Source organism: Triticum aestivum, chromosome 3D, assembly GCF_018294505.1.
Source record: "Triticum aestivum cultivar Chinese Spring chromosome 3D, IWGSC CS RefSeq v2.1, whole genome shotgun sequence".
Taxonomy (NCBI): domain Eukaryota; kingdom Viridiplantae; phylum Streptophyta; class Magnoliopsida; order Poales; family Poaceae; genus Triticum; species Triticum aestivum.
In genome coordinates, this window is record NC_057802.1 from 592,857,252 (window position 1) to 592,875,946 (window position 18,695).

Sequence of the window (18,695 nt, forward strand, 5' to 3'; positions counted from 1 at the left end):
TTCGCAAAAACTTTGTCGCTCTTTTTCAAATCCCTGTGAATAACATAAAGCCCACGCACTTCTCATATGTAAAAAAATTCAAACATCATTGCCACTTGTCATATTTAGCAATGCTCATGCTAAACCATTCATTTGTCGTATGTAAGAAAATTAAACAGTATTAGGAAATGGAATTCGGCATGAACTTTGTTTAAAAAGTTGACATATGGAGTGACACAAATTTGGCGAAACCGAAATGAACAACATTTGGCAAACACTTTGTCACTCCTTTTCAAATCCTTGTGGATAACAAGAAGCCTATGCACATGTCATATGTAAGAAAATTCAAACATCATTGGAAATTGTCATATGTAGCATTCCAAATATTCAGACACCTACTGATACGAAAAAGAGCTATTCCAATTATCTAGTACTGCTCCTGCTGCTGTGTTGCTCTCTTATATGATGTACAACTAGTACTATTGCTGAAGTTGAAACCCTTAAATATAAGTTAATCTAGAAATTAATAAGATGCAAATTCTAACCCCAGAGTGTAATTTAGTCACGGAGATAGTATACCATTGGCGGCTTTTTCGGCCGCGGATGTGACAACGGAGGAAAGTATGGCGGGAAGATGGCGGCGGTCGAGGCTGAGGACGGCGGCGGCGGTTGATCCGAAGGACAGGGCTGCGCGCGGTCGAGGCGGAGAACGGCGTGGCGGCGGTCAAGGCGGACGACGAAACGATGTGCAGATCCGACGACGGTCGCGGCGTCAGACGCGTGAAAGGATCCGCCGACTGGTCAGAGGGATGACGGCGGCGGTTGAGGTGCATGACAGTGCGAAAGTGGAGATGAGAGGAACTGACACGGAGAAAGACGATGTAAATGAAAAAGTTATGGACGGTTGGGCAAGCGCGGAAAGAGGAACTGTCCGTGCAGACCAGTGGCGGGCGACAACAGATGACCGCCATAGAAAACCTTTTCAAATTTTTTTTCATTTGGTGTGGCTTGCCAGAATGTAGCTGTGGCGGGTGCGTGGTTGGGCCCGCCACTACAATTTCCATCCCGCGGCCTTATTTGGAAGAGCCTACTTGTGACGAGTGCTTCGTAGTGCCCGCCACTGGATTGCCCCTAGCTGTGATGGGTACGTTCAGTTACCCGCCACTGTTATTTTGGAAAAGTAGCAGTGGCGGGTGACCTGCCTTGCCCACCACTATTTATAGTTCACCTATTGGGCTTTTCCCAGTAGTGAAGTTCGCGAGAAACAACCCGCTCAAAAACAGGCATCTATCAATAGGTTCAAAAATGTCCACAGGTATAAAAAATTTCACAAGTTTGAAAATAATATTCACAAATTCATCCTTGAATTCGAGAGAAGTTCACTAATTTGACAAAGTCATGTATGTGAGAATTTTACTTATTTTTCTTTGAGAATTTGAAAAAAAACTTCATGATTTTTTTTAAATTGCTCATTTGAGGAAAGAAAAATAATAACAAAACTAACGAACAAAATCCGGTTCAGGAAACCAAAAAAAGAAAAGGGAAAACATTCATAACTTTTTTTGAGGCAATCTCGCTTGACAGCCTATTTTAATGGTATAGTTCTTTCTTCTATGAGCTGTATTATCTAATTCTATAGGTCATTCTTAGTCAATTTATAGTTTCTTCTTTTGGCTCCTACAACACTTGGCTTTCTTCTATTTCTTGGTTTTCCAGACCTGTCGCACTTCATTGTGAACCTTGTCATTTTGTTATCAACGTTTCTTTTCCTGCAGTGATAGTTTGCACCTTTCTGTACTGAAAACCCTCTAATTGCTGCATGCTATTGTAGAATCTAAGCGCATGAACATGAGTTTCAAATGTCATGTTTATTGCTAGCAATGGTTGATCTAATCTTCTTGGCTTACTATCAATGCCTTTCCAATACTTTCATTCTCCAGGGATATGACTATATCCTCCTGAGTTAGCTTTTCTTCCAAGTTATTCATGGCAGAGCCATCTACATCTTATTCCTCTGTTGATATTTGCAGAACCACCCAAGTACCACATTAGTGTTGTGTTCTTCATAAAAAATCTCTGAATCAGGAATATCTTTTGCTTCAGTTTCATAATTTGATTCGTGAGTACCACTTGTGCCATCAGTATCTATTGTTTTTGCATAGTTAGGACCTTGCAATGTTGGTTTTTGACAGTTTGGAATTTCTTCACTTTGAGTACTTGTAGTAAGATTTTCTTGCTGCCTAACTGAATCAAAATATTTCCAACTTAGTTCTATTTGTTTCAATTCTTAATCATTATATTTTATCTCCATATGATCATCAGTTTTTGTATTCCATTTTCTTCATTTGTGATCTCTTTGTTGATATTTGCAGAACCATCCACATCTTGTTCCTCTGTACGAGAGTCTGTTAGTACCACAGTACTGTTGTGTTCTTCATAAAAATTCTCTGAATCAGGAATATCTTTTGCTTTAGTTTCATAATTTGATTCATCAATACCACTTGTGCCATCAGTATCTGTTGTTTATGCATAAGTAAAGACCTTGCAATGTATGTTGTTGACAGTGTGAAATTTCTTCACTTTGAGTACTTGCAGTAAGATTTTCTTGCTACCTAACTGAATGAAAATTGTTCCATCTTTGTTCTATTTGGTGCAAATTCTGAATGATTATACCGTATCTCCATCTGATCATCAGTTCTTGCATTACATTCTAGGTACTCTTCCTCTGCATCTGTTTCATCGTCATCTCTTTCAGATTCATCAATAAGTTCATCTATTTCAAATTGATCTTCATCAAAATCTGCTTCAAACCCTTCTTCAGGTACTGAATATTGTTCAAAATGATTATCTTTGTTGCTTCCTTCTGTAATTTCTGATTTTTTTTGCTAAAAATGTTCACTTCTTGGCACTTCTGATAACCAATGCTCCTCCTGAAAAAGGTTAATTTTGATTGTTATTTAATGATTTCATTAGTTATAAGGTAGTGCATATTTTGTGAATAATTTTTTTGTTTTGAATGTATAAGTACCTCGACATTATGCCTCGTTGTAACACGACAATGAAGCTTGGAATATGGATTGCCATATTGTCGGTTCGAATATGACTCATCACAGTCATTTATTGCATCAATGTTGTGTAAGATTGTCTTGCTCCTTGTATTAGATTGGTGTTGATTGTTCATTCATAAGCTCAAATGCTTGTTTACCATCTTAATCTTCTTCTAATTCCTGGGACTTACGAAAGAGTTTAAGCAATGCAAAATGGATTTTTGTTTTTCATTTTTATGCGATGTCAGGTGGTGTTGTTTGTGTGAGCACAGTTTTGGGATTACCTCATTTTGTTTTGCTTTGTTATGATGACCTTCTTCCTCCCTATTCTATTGTGCAAGCAACATGTCCCGCTAATGCCATTTTTTAACATCATTAATACTGTATTTTTTTCTAATACTGCACATTCAGAAAACTTATTTAGTTGATAACATTTGTTTGATTATGCATTTTTTGGTATCCCTTAACTGTTTTTTAGCCACCTACAGAACCATTGTGCAATAATTAGTAAACTACAATGTTATTTTAAATTTAAGTCAATCTTTATGTTTTCCTTAATATTATTATGGTTACCTTGTTGTCTTTTGTAGGTACTTCATGTTGTAGAACAATGTCTGCTATTTTCGTTGTGTGAGCAAGCAATTCTAAAATACACTTTAGATGGGTGAAGGACTTCATATTATCAATGATTGGAGTTTTCCTGCTACCATTACCTTGGTTTCTTGTTGTTTTCCTTGATGTCATTCTACTCTTTGCTAGTGCTTTATGTATGCAAAATCTCCAACCTGCATGTGCAACAATAACAACATTAATTTTATAATGAAAGGAGGAAACTGAAGAAAAATCAAATTAGTATTATGCTTTGTGTACTTCATCCAAATGAATCCCTTGAGTATTACTTTTTTCTAGTGCTCCGCTTTTCTGGTTTTGTCCAAATGGTGTTATTGTGATATTGCTCACTATGGTGATTGTATGCTTTGGTACCCATTGCAGGTATGTTTGCTTATGCTGACTATGTGCAATATGTACTTCCCCATTGTGCAAATTCAGGAAGTATCTAATATTTCTCTAAACATCATCATCCATCGTTCTTTATGTCAAATTGACTTCGATTTAGCATCAATTTTAGTACATGTATTTTTTTGGCTGGGGGGGGGGGGGGGGGGGTAACAGGTTACCCTCAAATTCATTCTATTATAGTTAACATTATGTTTTGGTTTATGTATTTTGGGGGGTAACAGGCTATCCTCTAATTCATTCTATTATAGATAACATTCTATTTTTGTTTTTGTATTTTTTGGGGTAACAGGCTATGTTCTAATTCATTCTATTATAGATAACATTCTGTTTTTGTTTGTGTATTCACAAGTTACCTCTAATTCATTCACATTCCGGTTTTGTGTTTGTCTTTATGTAGGGTAACAAGATACGCTCTAAATCATTCTAGCTTGTTGTATTTATTGCTTTTGTTTTTGAGTCTTTGCAATTTTTAGTTTGCATTTAGTTTTAGTTTTTATGGTGGGTAAAAGATTTTACCCTAATTCTTTATTTTTATAAGAAATGTTTTAAGTTGCAACCTAATTTTGTATTACTTATTATTATTTTTTGTTACATGGAGATCATGAGAACGCCAAGAACATAGGCCATAATAAATTTTGTATTTGAAATCTATTTTGATTTAGGATATAGGTTTATAGAAGAGTGATGAGTACATGTGTTTTGGTTTCGTAATATCTATCTGTTTCCTCTAATCTATTTTGAATTTCACATGTGATGGATATAGTGATGAGTAGGAATTTTGATGGGGAGATGATGATTTACCGAGGGTGGATCAAAAGGGAGAAACCGCCCAGGTTCTTTCTTGCCCTTCTTTCATTTAATTTTTGTCCCATGTCTGTTGTGCTTTGGTTATGTGTTTTCTTCTTCGTCCATGGTGGCGCCGGCCTCGGTTTGGGGAAGGGAGGAAGAAGAGGAAGGTACTTGACCTAGGGCTCTGTGTGGTGGTTGTTAGAGAACACTAAAGGCGCAATGGGTTAATGGGTTTTCTCGGTGTTGGCCTGTTTTAGTTGGGCTTGGTTTTTGTGGAGAGAGGGCACCAAAGCCAGAACTGCTGTGCTGGGCCGATCGAGTGACCCTCCTTTTAGGTTAGTCGATTCTGATTGCACTGAAGTTGTTTCTGGTCTTCATCAGAAACTTACGGTGGATGTGGTGGTTTTCACTTTCAGTGAGATTTCGATGGAAATTCACTGAATTTCAGTAATTTCAGTAGACATTGAAATAATTATGTTTCGGCCAAATATTTCAGCAATTTCAGTACTGCACAGGAATTCAAATTTTTAATTGAATTTCAAGTGAATATTTCGGTCATTTGGCGAAAATGCAAACTGAAATCACTGAAATTCATTGAATTTCGGTGATTTTGGTTGGTGCTGAATTTTTCTAAGACTGAAATTGAGAATTTCGGTGATTTTGGTTGGTGCTGAAATTTTTCTAAAACTGAAATTGAAAACCATTGGATTAGAATTCGACTAACCCAAAGTGAGAATTCAATTGACTGGCCAGTAGACAATCCCAACAAGAAATCTCCCATATTTTACATCCTTATTAAACACGGCTGTCCAATGGACCTTTCACAAACCTCATAACACACAATACTATTTTTAACCTAAAGTCTACAAGCGCGTGATGTTCATATTTCTTACTTCATCCATGCTTCTAACTCAAAACAGAGTACACTGCCTGCACGACTTCACAAGCTAGCCCAACGACAGCTGCCAGGAGCCCGATAACAAGCCATGGGTTCCTGAAGTACTTCCGCCTCAGCCATGCCATCCACCTCCGTGAGGAGCTCCGAGACCGCTTTTCTAGAATCCAGCATGTCTCCCGCAGGTAGTTGCACTCGGGGTCGTCAGGGTCGAATTGGATCCCCTTGCAGAGGTCGGCGAAGCATTTGGCCACCTCGTCGTTGTTGCCGTGGCCGTGTACAATGACGTCCCTCTTCGACAACAGCTCCACGTCCTTGGTGGTGCAGGCCACCTGGGACATGAACACGCAGTATGCCGTGACGTGGCTCCCCACTGCCTCCCGGTTCCGCTGCTCCAGCTCCATCAGGTTGCGCAGCAGCCGCCACGTCTCACTGTCGATGTCCAGGCGGGGGACCTCCAGCGTGCTGCCTCCTCTATTCAGCTTCACGTCGAGGATGGAGCGCATGCCCTTCTCATTCATGGCCCGACCCTTGAACTTCACCCCTGCGAAGCTGTACTCTGTCGCTGAGCGCCACCGGCGCACTTGATCGGAGTCGTTTACGGTGGCAGCAGGCGGGGCGGAGGGTGGAGCAGGCTTCAAATGCATATGAAGAAGATGGAGAAGATTGCCAGGCACGGTTGGCTGCGGCGGCACCATGGCAGGCGCTGCCTCTTTATACTTCTGTCTTCTCATGAGATCGAGGGCATACTCTGTGATCTTTTTAATCACACGATCCTTACCATCCAAAGCCGTCAGCTCTCCAATCTTCTCTAGGACGAAGAAAGGTATCTGGTTCTCGGCGAGGTAGAAGACGTCGCGGACTACCGCCAGAGCCTCCGCCCTGTTCGCCGATGGGACGCCGACTTCTACAGTCACCGATGCATCATCTGCGGGCTGTGCTTGGAAGCCAACGAGACGGGAGAGTATGTAGCAGCCGTCGAGGAGGAGCATGCGTACAAACTGCTCACTCGTCATGTCAGCAAACGTGTTGGCGTAGCAGTTCCTCACTGATTCTTCAAGGCATCTGAGCTCGTTGATGTAGACGTTCACCGTCATGTCGGGTCTCATGGCTCTTGCAGCCGAGAGCAGCTTGCCAAGACTCGTCAGCTTGTCGTGCTCCATGGCGAGGTGCGGGCTCCTGCTCTGGGGCCGAGGGTAGTTGTACGGGCCGATGGCGACGTGGTCAGGATCGTACTCGCCGCAGTCGACGTTGCGCGTGAGGTCGCGGACCTTGGCGACGATGATGGGACAAGAAGAACGCCCGCCGCCAACCGGCGCCTGGGACGAGTTGAGGGCGTCTAGTTTCCCAGTGAGCTCATTTGCCAGCTGAGCCATCTCTATAACGTAGGAATGGGCAGAATCGCTGGATTGGCCTGCAATGGAAGTCGACCAGTCAGCAAACGGAGCGTGATTAGTTAGCACGTACATGAAAACATTGAACAAACGGGAGGATAAGTTTTCTTGGCACCTTGCTGCTCCATTTGCTTGTAGTAAGCCAATTGATTGGTTTACTCTCTTCGGCCTAGCAGAGTAGTAGTTCTTGCGCTCCTGGACTTGAGAGTTCTGTTGCCCTCTCAACGCTCAGTTCACGCTTTGTTTCAGAGTTGGTAGCCTGGCTGGCATCTGTATATGTAACCCTTCATCTCCTACTTTACATTTCGTTGAGGATAAGAATAGAAGATTCACGCGCAGGCAAGATCTGTTAGATTACTTAGGAAGCTGCTCAAAGCTGATATAATTGACACACTTTGCGAAAAGAAATCGACATATCAGCTCGAGTCAAGTCAAGCACTGAGGTGCCCCCTCGTGCATCTTTCTGAAAAGAGAAAGCTAGCTAGGATTCCCGCTTGATAGAGCGCAACGTTGAGTGGCTACAAAAAAGGAAGAATGGTTTGGCGTGACCTGCTTGTGCACGTTTGATTCCCTGACTGCATCGCCATCAGGCCCAGAGGCAGCACCGGCCAGCCGAGAAAGGAGTACTATAGCTAGCAACTTGGCTGCTTTTCCTGCTTGGCAACGAGGCTAAGTATCCATGGTCCATCTTGCTACCTTCCGTGACATACGTCCAGCAGTTTGGAATAGTATGAGCGTTCAGTATCAGATTCCAATCAACTGAGATTCAGTCGACCGTGTGTATGTATGGCGTTGTGTTTTTAACTTAACTTGCAAGGTGGCCCTCGCAAATGAGAGGGCATCATATTTTTGTCCGTGAAAAGTGTTATGTATTTAATTTTATGATCTTATCCAATCCAGGATTTTTTTTACTCCTATTTACCATTGCATTGCATAATAGATAATATTTTAGGCATCAATACCTGTCTAAAATATAACATTGACCTTTATTTGTGTAAAAGGAAATAACTATGTTCTAATAAATAATACCCCCTGCGATCCAAAATAAGTGTCGCAGTTTTGAACCGGTCTTAGTTCAAAACTTCGACACTTATAGTGGATTGAAGGTAGTATTTTTAATAAAATATTATTTTATAGTAAATCTTATGGTATTGATTTATATTTTCTCAGTAATTTGTTTATATGGTCACAAATCAACTAAACCAAACAAACTAAACTGCAATCTTCATGTCCGCTAGATCAATTGTCATATACTCTAGTGTATGTGTACATTTGTATGCCCCTTTGCTATCATGTGCCTGGCTATACAGAATAATCTGATTATGTTCATATCGTAACTTCTAGTAACTAGTGCTCTAATTTATATTAAAAACAATATTTGTATTTAAGAAATTACCATACCTATTGAGACATCAGTTCGAGTAACTTGTGCTCTCATTTATGTACTACTCTGTCATTGCTTATTTTGGTGCATAAACACTCCATCATTTTCTGTGACCACCCTTGAAAACTTTTATGGCCTTGCTGATAGTACTAATTGTCTCGAAATCATAAGACGGCAAGAAATAACATTGGAATTGGTTATACTTTTTATAGGATTATAATCGTGTATTCTATTTCTATCTAATGCATTACATTGGCACTGGTGTATCTGGAGAGTACTAACATGGTTAAAAGAGACAAAATGCACACTTGTATTTATGAGTAAAATAAGAATTAACATGCATACCTAAAAGTTATTTGTGTGAGATATGTCAAGTGTAATTATGATAATCTAACATATACAATCTGGTTGAGTATGGTACATAGATCTGACTGAAATGACCCATTTAGGTACGTTTATGTGGGTCTCATGGCTATAATAGGTTTAGATACATGTTTTTGAATGGGCGATTCAAGGCGGTTTCAAACACCATTATTGGTAATGTTCCTGCGGGTGAAAAGGTGACAACATCATTGCTCCGGTCCAATTGCATCTTGTTTACCGAAGTCTTTAGAGTATTTCTTCTAACAGAGATTAGTACCGCGAAGGTTTTTCCAAGAGATTGCATGGAAATTCTTAGTCATAGGAGTTACTTTGTATTTTCTTAGATCTTAGATCAAAATAAGTGTACCTGTAATTGTTATGAGTATGAATAAAATTACAAGTGTTTCTAAAAAAATAGCATCGACAAAAAAGTGATCCAATGATTCACATGGCATTAACCTCCCCCTCCCCTCCTAATTCAGAACCATTTCTGCTTTTATTTTAACCGTATCTGCTAACATATGCTGTGACAAAGCGAAGACTTGTCCTAGAAGATAACACGAAAGACGCCTCCACTGTTGGGGACGACCACGGTCTCATGATGAATGCACCCAGAGGGATGACACAACTCTAAACTTTGGCCCCTACACCTTGAACGGCTCAGCACGCTCCACGCTGTACACTACGCGAAAAGGAATCGACAAGCCATCTAGAGTCAAGTCAAGCACTGAAGTGAAGGTATGCATTTTTCCTCGTGTGTATCTTTGTGAAAAGAGAAAGCTACTAGCTAGGATTCCCCGTGATAGGGCGCAAGGTTGCGTGGCTACAAGAAAGAATAGTTTGAAGTGACCTGTTTGTACTCCTTTGGTTCCCTTCCTGCTACTTGGCTGCTTTGCCTGCTTGGCAAGGAGGCTGGCTGGTCCATCCATGGTCCACCTTGCTACCTTCCCTGACTTACGTCCAGCAGTTTGGAATAATACGAGCTTTGAGTATCAGATTCCTATTAACTGAGATTCAGTCCACCGTGTGTGTGTATGTATGCCATGGACTTTTTTGACTACTTAACTAGCCAGGTGCCCCTCACAAATGCCTCACAAATGCGAGGACATCGTCATAAATGTATCAAAAGTGTATGAAAATTAAATTAGGGTTTCATAGTATTCATATTACATGATTAGGATGGTTCTGTTGACATTTAAATTATTATGACAAATGAGATGTCGCATGTGATTGAACTATATATATCTGATCAGCTTTTATTTACGGACGTGTATCTATAAGGTTCCATTTCCAAAAGAACACCATATCTATAACTATATGTGTTGTGTGTACGTGACCTTAGATCAGTATACATACAACTAAAGTTTAGATCGCACGCTAGAGGTAGTTCTGATTTGATAATGTGTTGGTTTATGAAGTCCTAATTCAGATTGTTGGTTGTCCATACTCCATAGTAATAGTGAGGGTAAAAATTCAGATTGTTGTCTGTTTCTGATGCTAAATTGGTTTTGAGGATCTATCTTTTCTGGGTCCATCAACTAAGATTTTTTCATGTCGGACTTCTAGCTCAATTCTGTTTTTGATGATCATGTGTTTTTACTATAGAATAAATATGGTATGTCAAGACTATATTGTAGCCGCCTATATTTCAATTCTGAAATAGAATGATTAAAACCACACAACATTACATAAATATTTGTTCCGATGCTTGTAGAACCATTTTAATTGTATATGGTATTTTTATGGGAAAAGGGAATAGATTGCTTAATGAAGTCAATACAACTATCAACACCTAAATAGACAATGCTTTTATTGTTGGACGTCATACTTGCATTACAGATCATAGCGCGACCGACATCATTATGACCTACTCACAGATATCTCATGGTACTCATGAAAGGAGGATGCACCAGCGGTATGAATGGATGCTTCACTACAAGAAATATGTCAACTTGTGACCCTCACTATTGGCCGCTGAAAGGTCATAGTTTTTCATTTGCGACCTTTTTGTGACCAAAAACAGAAGGTCAAAAGCTGGCAGTCGTAAACTGAAATTAACGACCTTCTCTATGAGAAGGTCGTAGACGTTTACGACCAAAACAGAAGGTCATTGAACCCATGACCTTTTGTTTTGGTCACTGGCTGTTTGCCCAGGCCACGTCGGATCCGACGTGGCAATCTGACGTGGCAAAATTGCGACCAGTTCAAAAGGTCGTTACTTAGAATCAGCCCGGTCCATTTCGGTGCTTTAGATGGCCCGAGCCCAACAAATTCGATATTTCTATTATTATTTTTTCTATGAATTCTATTGGGCTACATGGGCCAAGCCCAATATTTCGGCCTTCTTATTTCTGGGCTTTGGCCTTTTACAATATATTGATTTCCTATTTTTGGAAAATATATTTTGAAGCTGGTCCCACTAGTCATGTTAATCTCATATATTGATCACACACATCAGAAAGTTACGGACTCATATTATTTCTTAAGTGGGTTGCACTGGTCAGGTTCCCATCTCACACACTATCAAATCACATTCATCATAATCAAATATTCCAAACAAGAGAACATGTGAAATTCATCAAATAACACTAGATTAGTGTATTACAATTTCTGTAGACTATTACAACCTAGGTATACCAGCAATTACAATATTACAATATTACAGTCAAATAGAACAGACAACTCTTTGTTGAGTAACACTTCACGGCTTCGCGCTTTTCTTCACGTCTTTGCACTTCCAACTTTCTTAGGCCTGGAGCTCCTGTAAAAGAGGAACCAAGTAAAGAAATTACACTATACAGAAATTGTTTCCATACAGAAATAATACTAGATTAGTTACACACAGCTAGATTTGCTACAGATCAGCTATCAACTCGATATTTATGTACACCATACATAAATTGTTTCCAGTTAGTACAAGTTCATTTAATACTCAGCTCCTTTATTTGTGTCCATTTAGTGCAAGTTCATTTAATGATGCAAGCAACAATATTAATCAAGCTGGAGTTGATAACTACTCCCTCCGTTCCGAATTACTCGTCGCAGAAATGGATGTATCTAGAACTAGATACATCCATTTCTGCGATGAGTAATTCGGAACGGAGGGAGTACAAGCTACAGCAGCTCAAAGTGGCAGTAGCTAAAACGCAAGCATTGTTCAAAGACAAACAACAAGAATCGTCAGTAATGGATTGAACTCAAGGCTCTATCTTCATATTACCTAACAGTACATTTGCAAGAAAGAACATGCTTCCACCTTGTTTCAACCTAACCAGAGCAAGTAAAGGAGCTAATAGTCCAAATTCAGGTCATGTTATCATATCAGGTATTGCATAAGGACATCTAGGGACATATATAAAGCATCAGATTAATATAAGTTCTTCCATTATCAGAAAAGACCATGAAACAGACATTCTGAAACCAACTAAAATCTAATATAAGTTCTTCCATTATATTTACCTACCTAACTTGTAGAACAGTATATACCAAAGTACAACATTAACTTGTTCAGGAGTGCATACCACATGGAGTGGAGAGCATATACCACATGGTTCATTGCAAGCACAGCAAGCAAGCACAACAATATTGGGCATGAGAACGGGAAGGCAGTGTAAGTAAGTAATCATACTTTATGAGCTCGCTCCTTTGCAGATGAGCGCACCGCAGCAGGCGTCGGGCACCACGAGCACCACGGTAGCCTCAACGTCAATCACCTGGTCACCCTGCAAGCAGAGCAGAGGATCAATCCATCAATGAAGTCAACTAGACACTGCTCTGAACCAAAGGACAGCTGATGAGCTGAAGGAACCAAATCAGTCAACCAAATGTAACTCTGAAGAAACGTCAGTTAACCCTTGCCCTAAATCTGAATGTATAACAGGAAGGATTACAACAGGTTGAATTCAATCAATTTCCAAAGCATTGAATCAGTAGCATAAGTATGCAGCAACAACATAAGCATTTAATCAATAGCAGCATGAGCATAAGCATTAAATCAACAGCAGCAACACAAGCAACACCACCACCAGCACAAGTGCACACCTATTCAAGCTAGTAGCAGCCTAGCAGGCTAGCAGCAGAAGCATTGAAACTAGAGAAGCACAGTACAACAGCAAAAGCATGGAAAGAGCAGCAGGCTTGGACTGTCACATGTCATATCTTATAAACTTAGGCAAGTGTTCTCAGGTTATCCTTAACATCATGCACTAACTTGGGTAATTAGCATCAAACAATACATATCAGTACAAGGCTAGGCAAGATAATAAAGACTTGGGAAAAGATAGCAGAGTTAGAAAAAATGATACATGCCGACACCTCATTCTAATAATGTTGGTGCAAGCATAGGCTCGTTTTTCTTTCAGCCACGAATCAATCAGTTCAGAGATAGACACAGGCTCTAGCAAAGTAATACGTACACAGGAAAGATCCATCAACTGGGAAAATCATGGCTCCACGGGTGGCTTGAGCCTATCAGCCTCCGGACCCTGTCCTTCTCCGTGTTCTCCAGCAGCCCCTGCATGCATCATCCACAACAGCAGACCACCACATCAACAACAGCTCAAGGAAAGGATTTTACAACAATATTAGGTTGCAAAAACAACTCTAAGAGACTGATATTGTAAGTTCATTGACATTCACAAGCCATTTGCATTTTTATTCAGAACTGTGCAACACCATTGGCATTACTTTCACAACAGAAACAAGAAACCATGGTGCATTGTAAAATGACTACATTGAAGTTTCGAATCACTGGATTTAGAGAAACTAGAGAACATCCCGCTGGCATGTGTACAAAAGCAAGTAACTAATCTAGTATTAATTATGTACAATGGGATATGTGCAAAGCAAGCTTTCCAGCGCCAAATTAGCAACTCCACTAAGAAAAAGCTGCTGACGAATTGACGTTATAGTTTTTGAATTCATAACGGGTGCACGGCAGCTACGACTTGCAAATAAGTAAAAGTTATGCACCAAGTAACATATAGAACTGATATTCAGCTAGCATTCATGTACAGTATGATGCAACTCACATACTGAACTAGCAACTTAATTGTTCAGTTTACTCCTTCACCATGGCAAAAAAAACATGTTATAGTTTCTGAATTCATAACATACGCATGACAGTCGCAACTTGCAATAAGTAAAAGTATTTTCTTCTACAACTACGTGTAAAAACAAAGGATGATGTGTTGTAAAACAGTCCCTAATCACCATCTCCCAGAACTACCCATGTCTTGAGCATTCAGCTGACCCTAGGCCAAGCTACAAAGGCAGATGCCGACGTAGAGCTTGCCCATGGTTGGGCGTCTCCTCTCCCTGCATCCAAGTCGAGTTGGTGATGTTGCAGCCTTGCAGGCGTGCAGCTGCTCCTGCACATCGGGGAGGGGAATGGAAGGTAAGGGGGAAGAAGAAAATGAAAAGGAGAGGAGATGATTGGGGGTCTGACCTTGATGGCGGCAGGGTAGCGGTGAAGCTGCATCGTTCATGTGAGGGAGACAAGATGAGGTGAGGAGGAAGACTTCCCATCGATGGCGTCCCGGTGCTCGAGCAACGACGGCGTGTTGGATCTGCAAGGGAGACAAGATGAGGTGAGGAAGAGAGGGAGGGAGATATGTGACGAGGAAAAATGGAGGGACTCACCTGAGTCGCCGGAGCAACGCCGGAGCCAGGCCGGCGAGGTGCCAGAACGCAAGAGGAAGATCTGATCGGGGGAAAGGGAGCAATGGAGGCAGTGGAGCTCAGATCTGTCCTGCATGGATCTGCTGCTGGAGGTGGCTGGGTTGGGGGAGGAAGAGAAGGGGTCACCGGCGATGGAGGAGGCCTGGGTTGGGGGAGGTCTGCAGCGGCGGCGGCTGGGTTGGAGGGGATCGATCCAGAGAGAGGGAAGAGGTGGGTTGGAGGGGATCGATCTAGAGAGGGGGAGGAGGAGGAGTCGTGGGGATTTTCCCTCTCGTGTGAGAGAGAGATGGATCTCGCCGCGTGCGCGCCGGATCTCGCCGGTCGTTGATTCCCGCCTGAGGTCGCCGGAGGTGGCGGCAGGCAGGGAGGGGTGGAGCCCTAGGGTTCGGTTCGAGAGAGAGAGAGGAGGGCACGACGGGTTGGGTGGGGTTCGCAAGAGAGAGAGAGAGATAGAGAGAGAGAGAGAGGGAGGGAGGGAGGGGGTTTGCTGCGGTTGGTTGGATGGATCTACGGACGGATGGATGATGTATGGATGGATAGATGTTTGCCATGTCATCAATCCATGCCAGGACTGATTGCACCAATCAGAATGAATCTTATGTAGTATTTTTTTAACCTCTTATTCCGGATAAACATTCAACATGGCACCCTTTTATACTTTGTTAAAATGAGTCAATATTGTGCACATGTGTGTATCTTGGGATGACAAACAATGTTGGTTTGGGGGTCTTTCATGTTCCTTACACAAATAATAATTTTCCAGTTTTTGAGTGCCCAAAATGAGCTTTTTTATGAAGGACCTACCATATATGTGTTGCAAAATTGGACCAAATCAGTTTTCTAAATTATTAGGTCATATTACATGTATAATTGACCAAATGGTTGGGTGTCAAAAGCCTTGATCCACCTGTGGTGAAAAAGACAAATTCCCGCCGATTCAGCAGGAAGCGGGTCAAATTTGAACTGTAGCTGCCTCATAGTTTGCTATTTATTTTTTCCAAAAATTATTTCTAGGTACATAAGTATCTATTTAATAAGAGAAACACCAAAAAAATTCCAAGATTCAACCACTAGCTAGGAACGGTCATTCCCGTCGTTTTGACTGCATTTTGAAACGGGCATAAAAAATTCAAAAAAAATCAAAAAATTGGGAAACCTTCGCATTGTGTCATTATATGTGGCCAAGTTCCCAGGAAAAAATAACAAACTTTTAATACGGCAATTATTTATAAAAAGTGTTATCAGAAACGAGCTATCACGTGTGGAGATCAATGGCTTTCAAGCCAAATGATCAATCTTATGCCACATTCATGGCATAGTTTGTTCAAATGATCTCATATTGTGCACAAGGGTGCATATTGGAATGGCAAACAATGTTGCCTAAGGAATTTTTTATTTTCTTTGGACGAAAAAACCATTTTCCATTTTTCAAGTGCCCAAAAGGAGGTTTTTTTTGTGAAGGACCTCCCAAATAATTGTTGCCAAATTGGACCAAATAAATTTTATAAAATACTAGGACATATTTAATGCACAATTGACAAAATGGTTGGGTGTAAAAAGTTTTGATCCACCTCTCGTGAAAAAGACAAATTTCCGCCGATTCAGGTGGAAGCGGGTCAAATTTGCACTGTAGCTGCCTTGTAGTTTGCTATTTATTTTTTCCAAAAATAATTTCTAGGTACATAAGTATCTATTTAATCAGAGAAACACCAAAAAAATTCCAAGATTCAATCACTAACTAGGAACGGTCATTCCCGCCGTTTTGACCGCATTTTGAAACGGGCATAAAAAATTCAAAAAAATCAAAAAATTGGGAAACCTTCGCATTGTGTCATTATATGTGGCCAAGTTCCCAGGAAAAATAACAAACTTGTAATACAACAATTATTTTAAAAAAGTGTTCTCAGAAACGAGCTATCACGTGTGGAGATGAATGGCTTTCAAGCCAAATGATCAATCTTATGGCCACATTCATGGCATAGTTTGTTCAAATGATCTCATATTGTGCACAAGGGTGCATATTGGAATGGCAAACAATGTTGCCTAAGGAAGTTTTCATTTTCTTTGGACGAAAAAACCATTTTCCATTTTTCGAGTGCCCAAAAGGAGGTTTTTTTGTGAAAGACCTCCCAAATAATTGTTGCAAAATTGGACCAAATCAATTTTATAAAATACTAGGACATATTTAATGCACAATTGGCAAAATGGTTGGGTGTAAAAGGTTTTGATCCGCCTCTCGTAAAAAAGACAAATTTCCGCCGATTCAGGTGGAAGCGGGTCAAATTTGAACTGCAGCTGCCTCATAGTTTGCTATTTATTTTTTCCAAAAATAATTTCTAGTTACATAAGTACCTATTTAATCATAAATACATGGTTTGGTTGCGATACGTCGAGGTTTGGGCGGTGGTCGAGGGCCCCAACTCTAGAGCGCGTAAACTCGCATGCCCGCTGCGTGGTCACCGCGTGACTGTGGCGTTGCCATGTGTTCTGGGCGGCCTAGGCATGTCTAGTGGGTTGGGCACTCCCCAGGTAGGTGCTAGGAAGAAAATTACAAAATAAGATTCTCACGAGGAGACCGATCGATGCTCAAACATGAATTAGCAGCCAAGTGTTTGATTAGCGGTACCGAAAATATACATGGCTAATGGGCGTGAGTTTTGGCTGAGGATGATCAGTTACTAAGAATACCGTCTTCACAAATTTTCAGCTCAAAAGGAGGAGCCTAGGTGGTACTTGCTTTGCAAAGTACCACACTGGACATAAATACGAATGTTGAAGCTGGGCTCAAAATAATGAATGGATTGAGCTGGCATTTGGTGGAAGATGGTTATTTGGGCATAGGAAAGCACCGTAGAAAATGGATACTATTTGGACATGCCAAAGTGGTACTTCCTTCACAAAGTGGTGTTCTGAACAGAATAGGAAAATGAATATTGTTGAATTATTTTTGAACTAGGCAAGGAAGGTTTTTTACATATTAGACGAAGATATGACCCAAAGAATTTATGAGATTTTTTTGGGAATTTTGGGAATGACATAAATATAGGTTGCTTCACAACCTGGGGCAAAAATTGCCACATGGATATGACACATAGGCAAAACTGATGAGGTGGCGCCTAGTCATAACAATCCACCACAATTTACAAGGTTATGACCATCTATATTGGTCGTGATCAGCTAGAAATAAGGCAGCGGACCAGTGCTATTTGCTTTATGACCATTTTGTGTAAGGAAATTACGACCTTTCTGATCAAAATGGTCGTTATAGTTTAGGGTTTGGAGCCCCCCGAACAGCTTTTAACCAAGTGGTCTGAAATGGGCATAGATCTATGACCAATTCTTCCAGGGTCACTGACAGAAGGTCACTAGTTGACATATTTCTTGTAGTGCTTTGCTTTTGTTTGTGTGTCCGGGCGCGCGCGTGTGGGGGGTGGGGGCGATTTCAATGATAATTCCATTTTTGATCGTACATCCCCTACTATGTACTCCGCATACTAAATGACTGAAGTCAAACTTTGTATGATTTGATCAATTTTATATTAAATTGTTAACATCTATTATACCAAACCAATACCATTAAAGTTTGATGTAGGACAAAGCTAATATTTAGAGTAAATTAGAACACATGGAGTAATAATAAAATATTAATGTTTGTTACTCCATTTAGACGGGTGCATATGGCATGCACGTGTTCCAGATTGTTAATTTCCTAATGAAATATCTGTCCTATATTACCCAAACTATTTGTCTAAAAATTTATTCGAATGTGAATTCAATGATATAGTTCTGATATATAACACAGGTTTCGTTACTCAAACCGAAGGCCTAAAATCTGTGCGACCACATCATTTAGCAGCAATACGTCTGTTTACTGTGATCACTTTAGGTACATATGGAAGGATGAATGGTTGTGTGAGTGACCACCTTTTTCAATCCATTCAATCTAGGCTCCGTAGGAGCATGTGATATATCAATAAAAAGAACGTCTGGTAGTGGGATGTTTTTGATACAGATGATTTTTAGTATATTCTCCTTTTTTGTCGTACTAAGTATTTGTATCCAATAAAATTCATAAACTATGTTAGGCTAAGATGACAACTTGAAGTTATTTTCTGTAAGGATAAGAATGGGTATTCTTGCGGTGC

General features: G+C 40.5%; 1 protein-coding gene and 1 long non-coding RNA gene across 2 annotated transcripts; both read right to left on the reverse strand.

The window, feature by feature from the left end:
- Nucleotides 1-5,560: 5,560 nt before the first annotated feature.
- Nucleotides 5,561-7,416, reverse strand: LOC123075744 (uncharacterized). The gene is made up of 2 exons (XM_044498278.1): nucleotides 7,240-7,416; nucleotides 5,561-7,144 (listed from the first exon to the last, which is right to left on the reverse strand). The coding sequence occupies exons 1-2, from the start codon at nucleotides 7,250-7,252 to the stop codon at nucleotides 5,742-5,744; spliced, it is 1,416 nt and encodes a 471-aa protein (XP_044354213.1). The 5' UTR covers nucleotides 7,253-7,416; the 3' UTR covers nucleotides 5,561-5,741.
- Nucleotides 7,417-13,330: 5,914 nt separating this feature from the next.
- LOC123075745 (uncharacterized) lies at nucleotides 13,331-14,411 on the reverse strand. The gene is made up of 3 exons (XR_006436188.1): nucleotides 14,318-14,411; nucleotides 14,123-14,240; nucleotides 13,331-13,384 (listed from the first exon to the last, which is right to left on the reverse strand). It is a non-coding gene; the product is annotated as an uncharacterized lncRNA (long non-coding RNA).
- Between the last annotated feature and the right edge of the window lie 4,284 nt (nucleotides 14,412-18,695).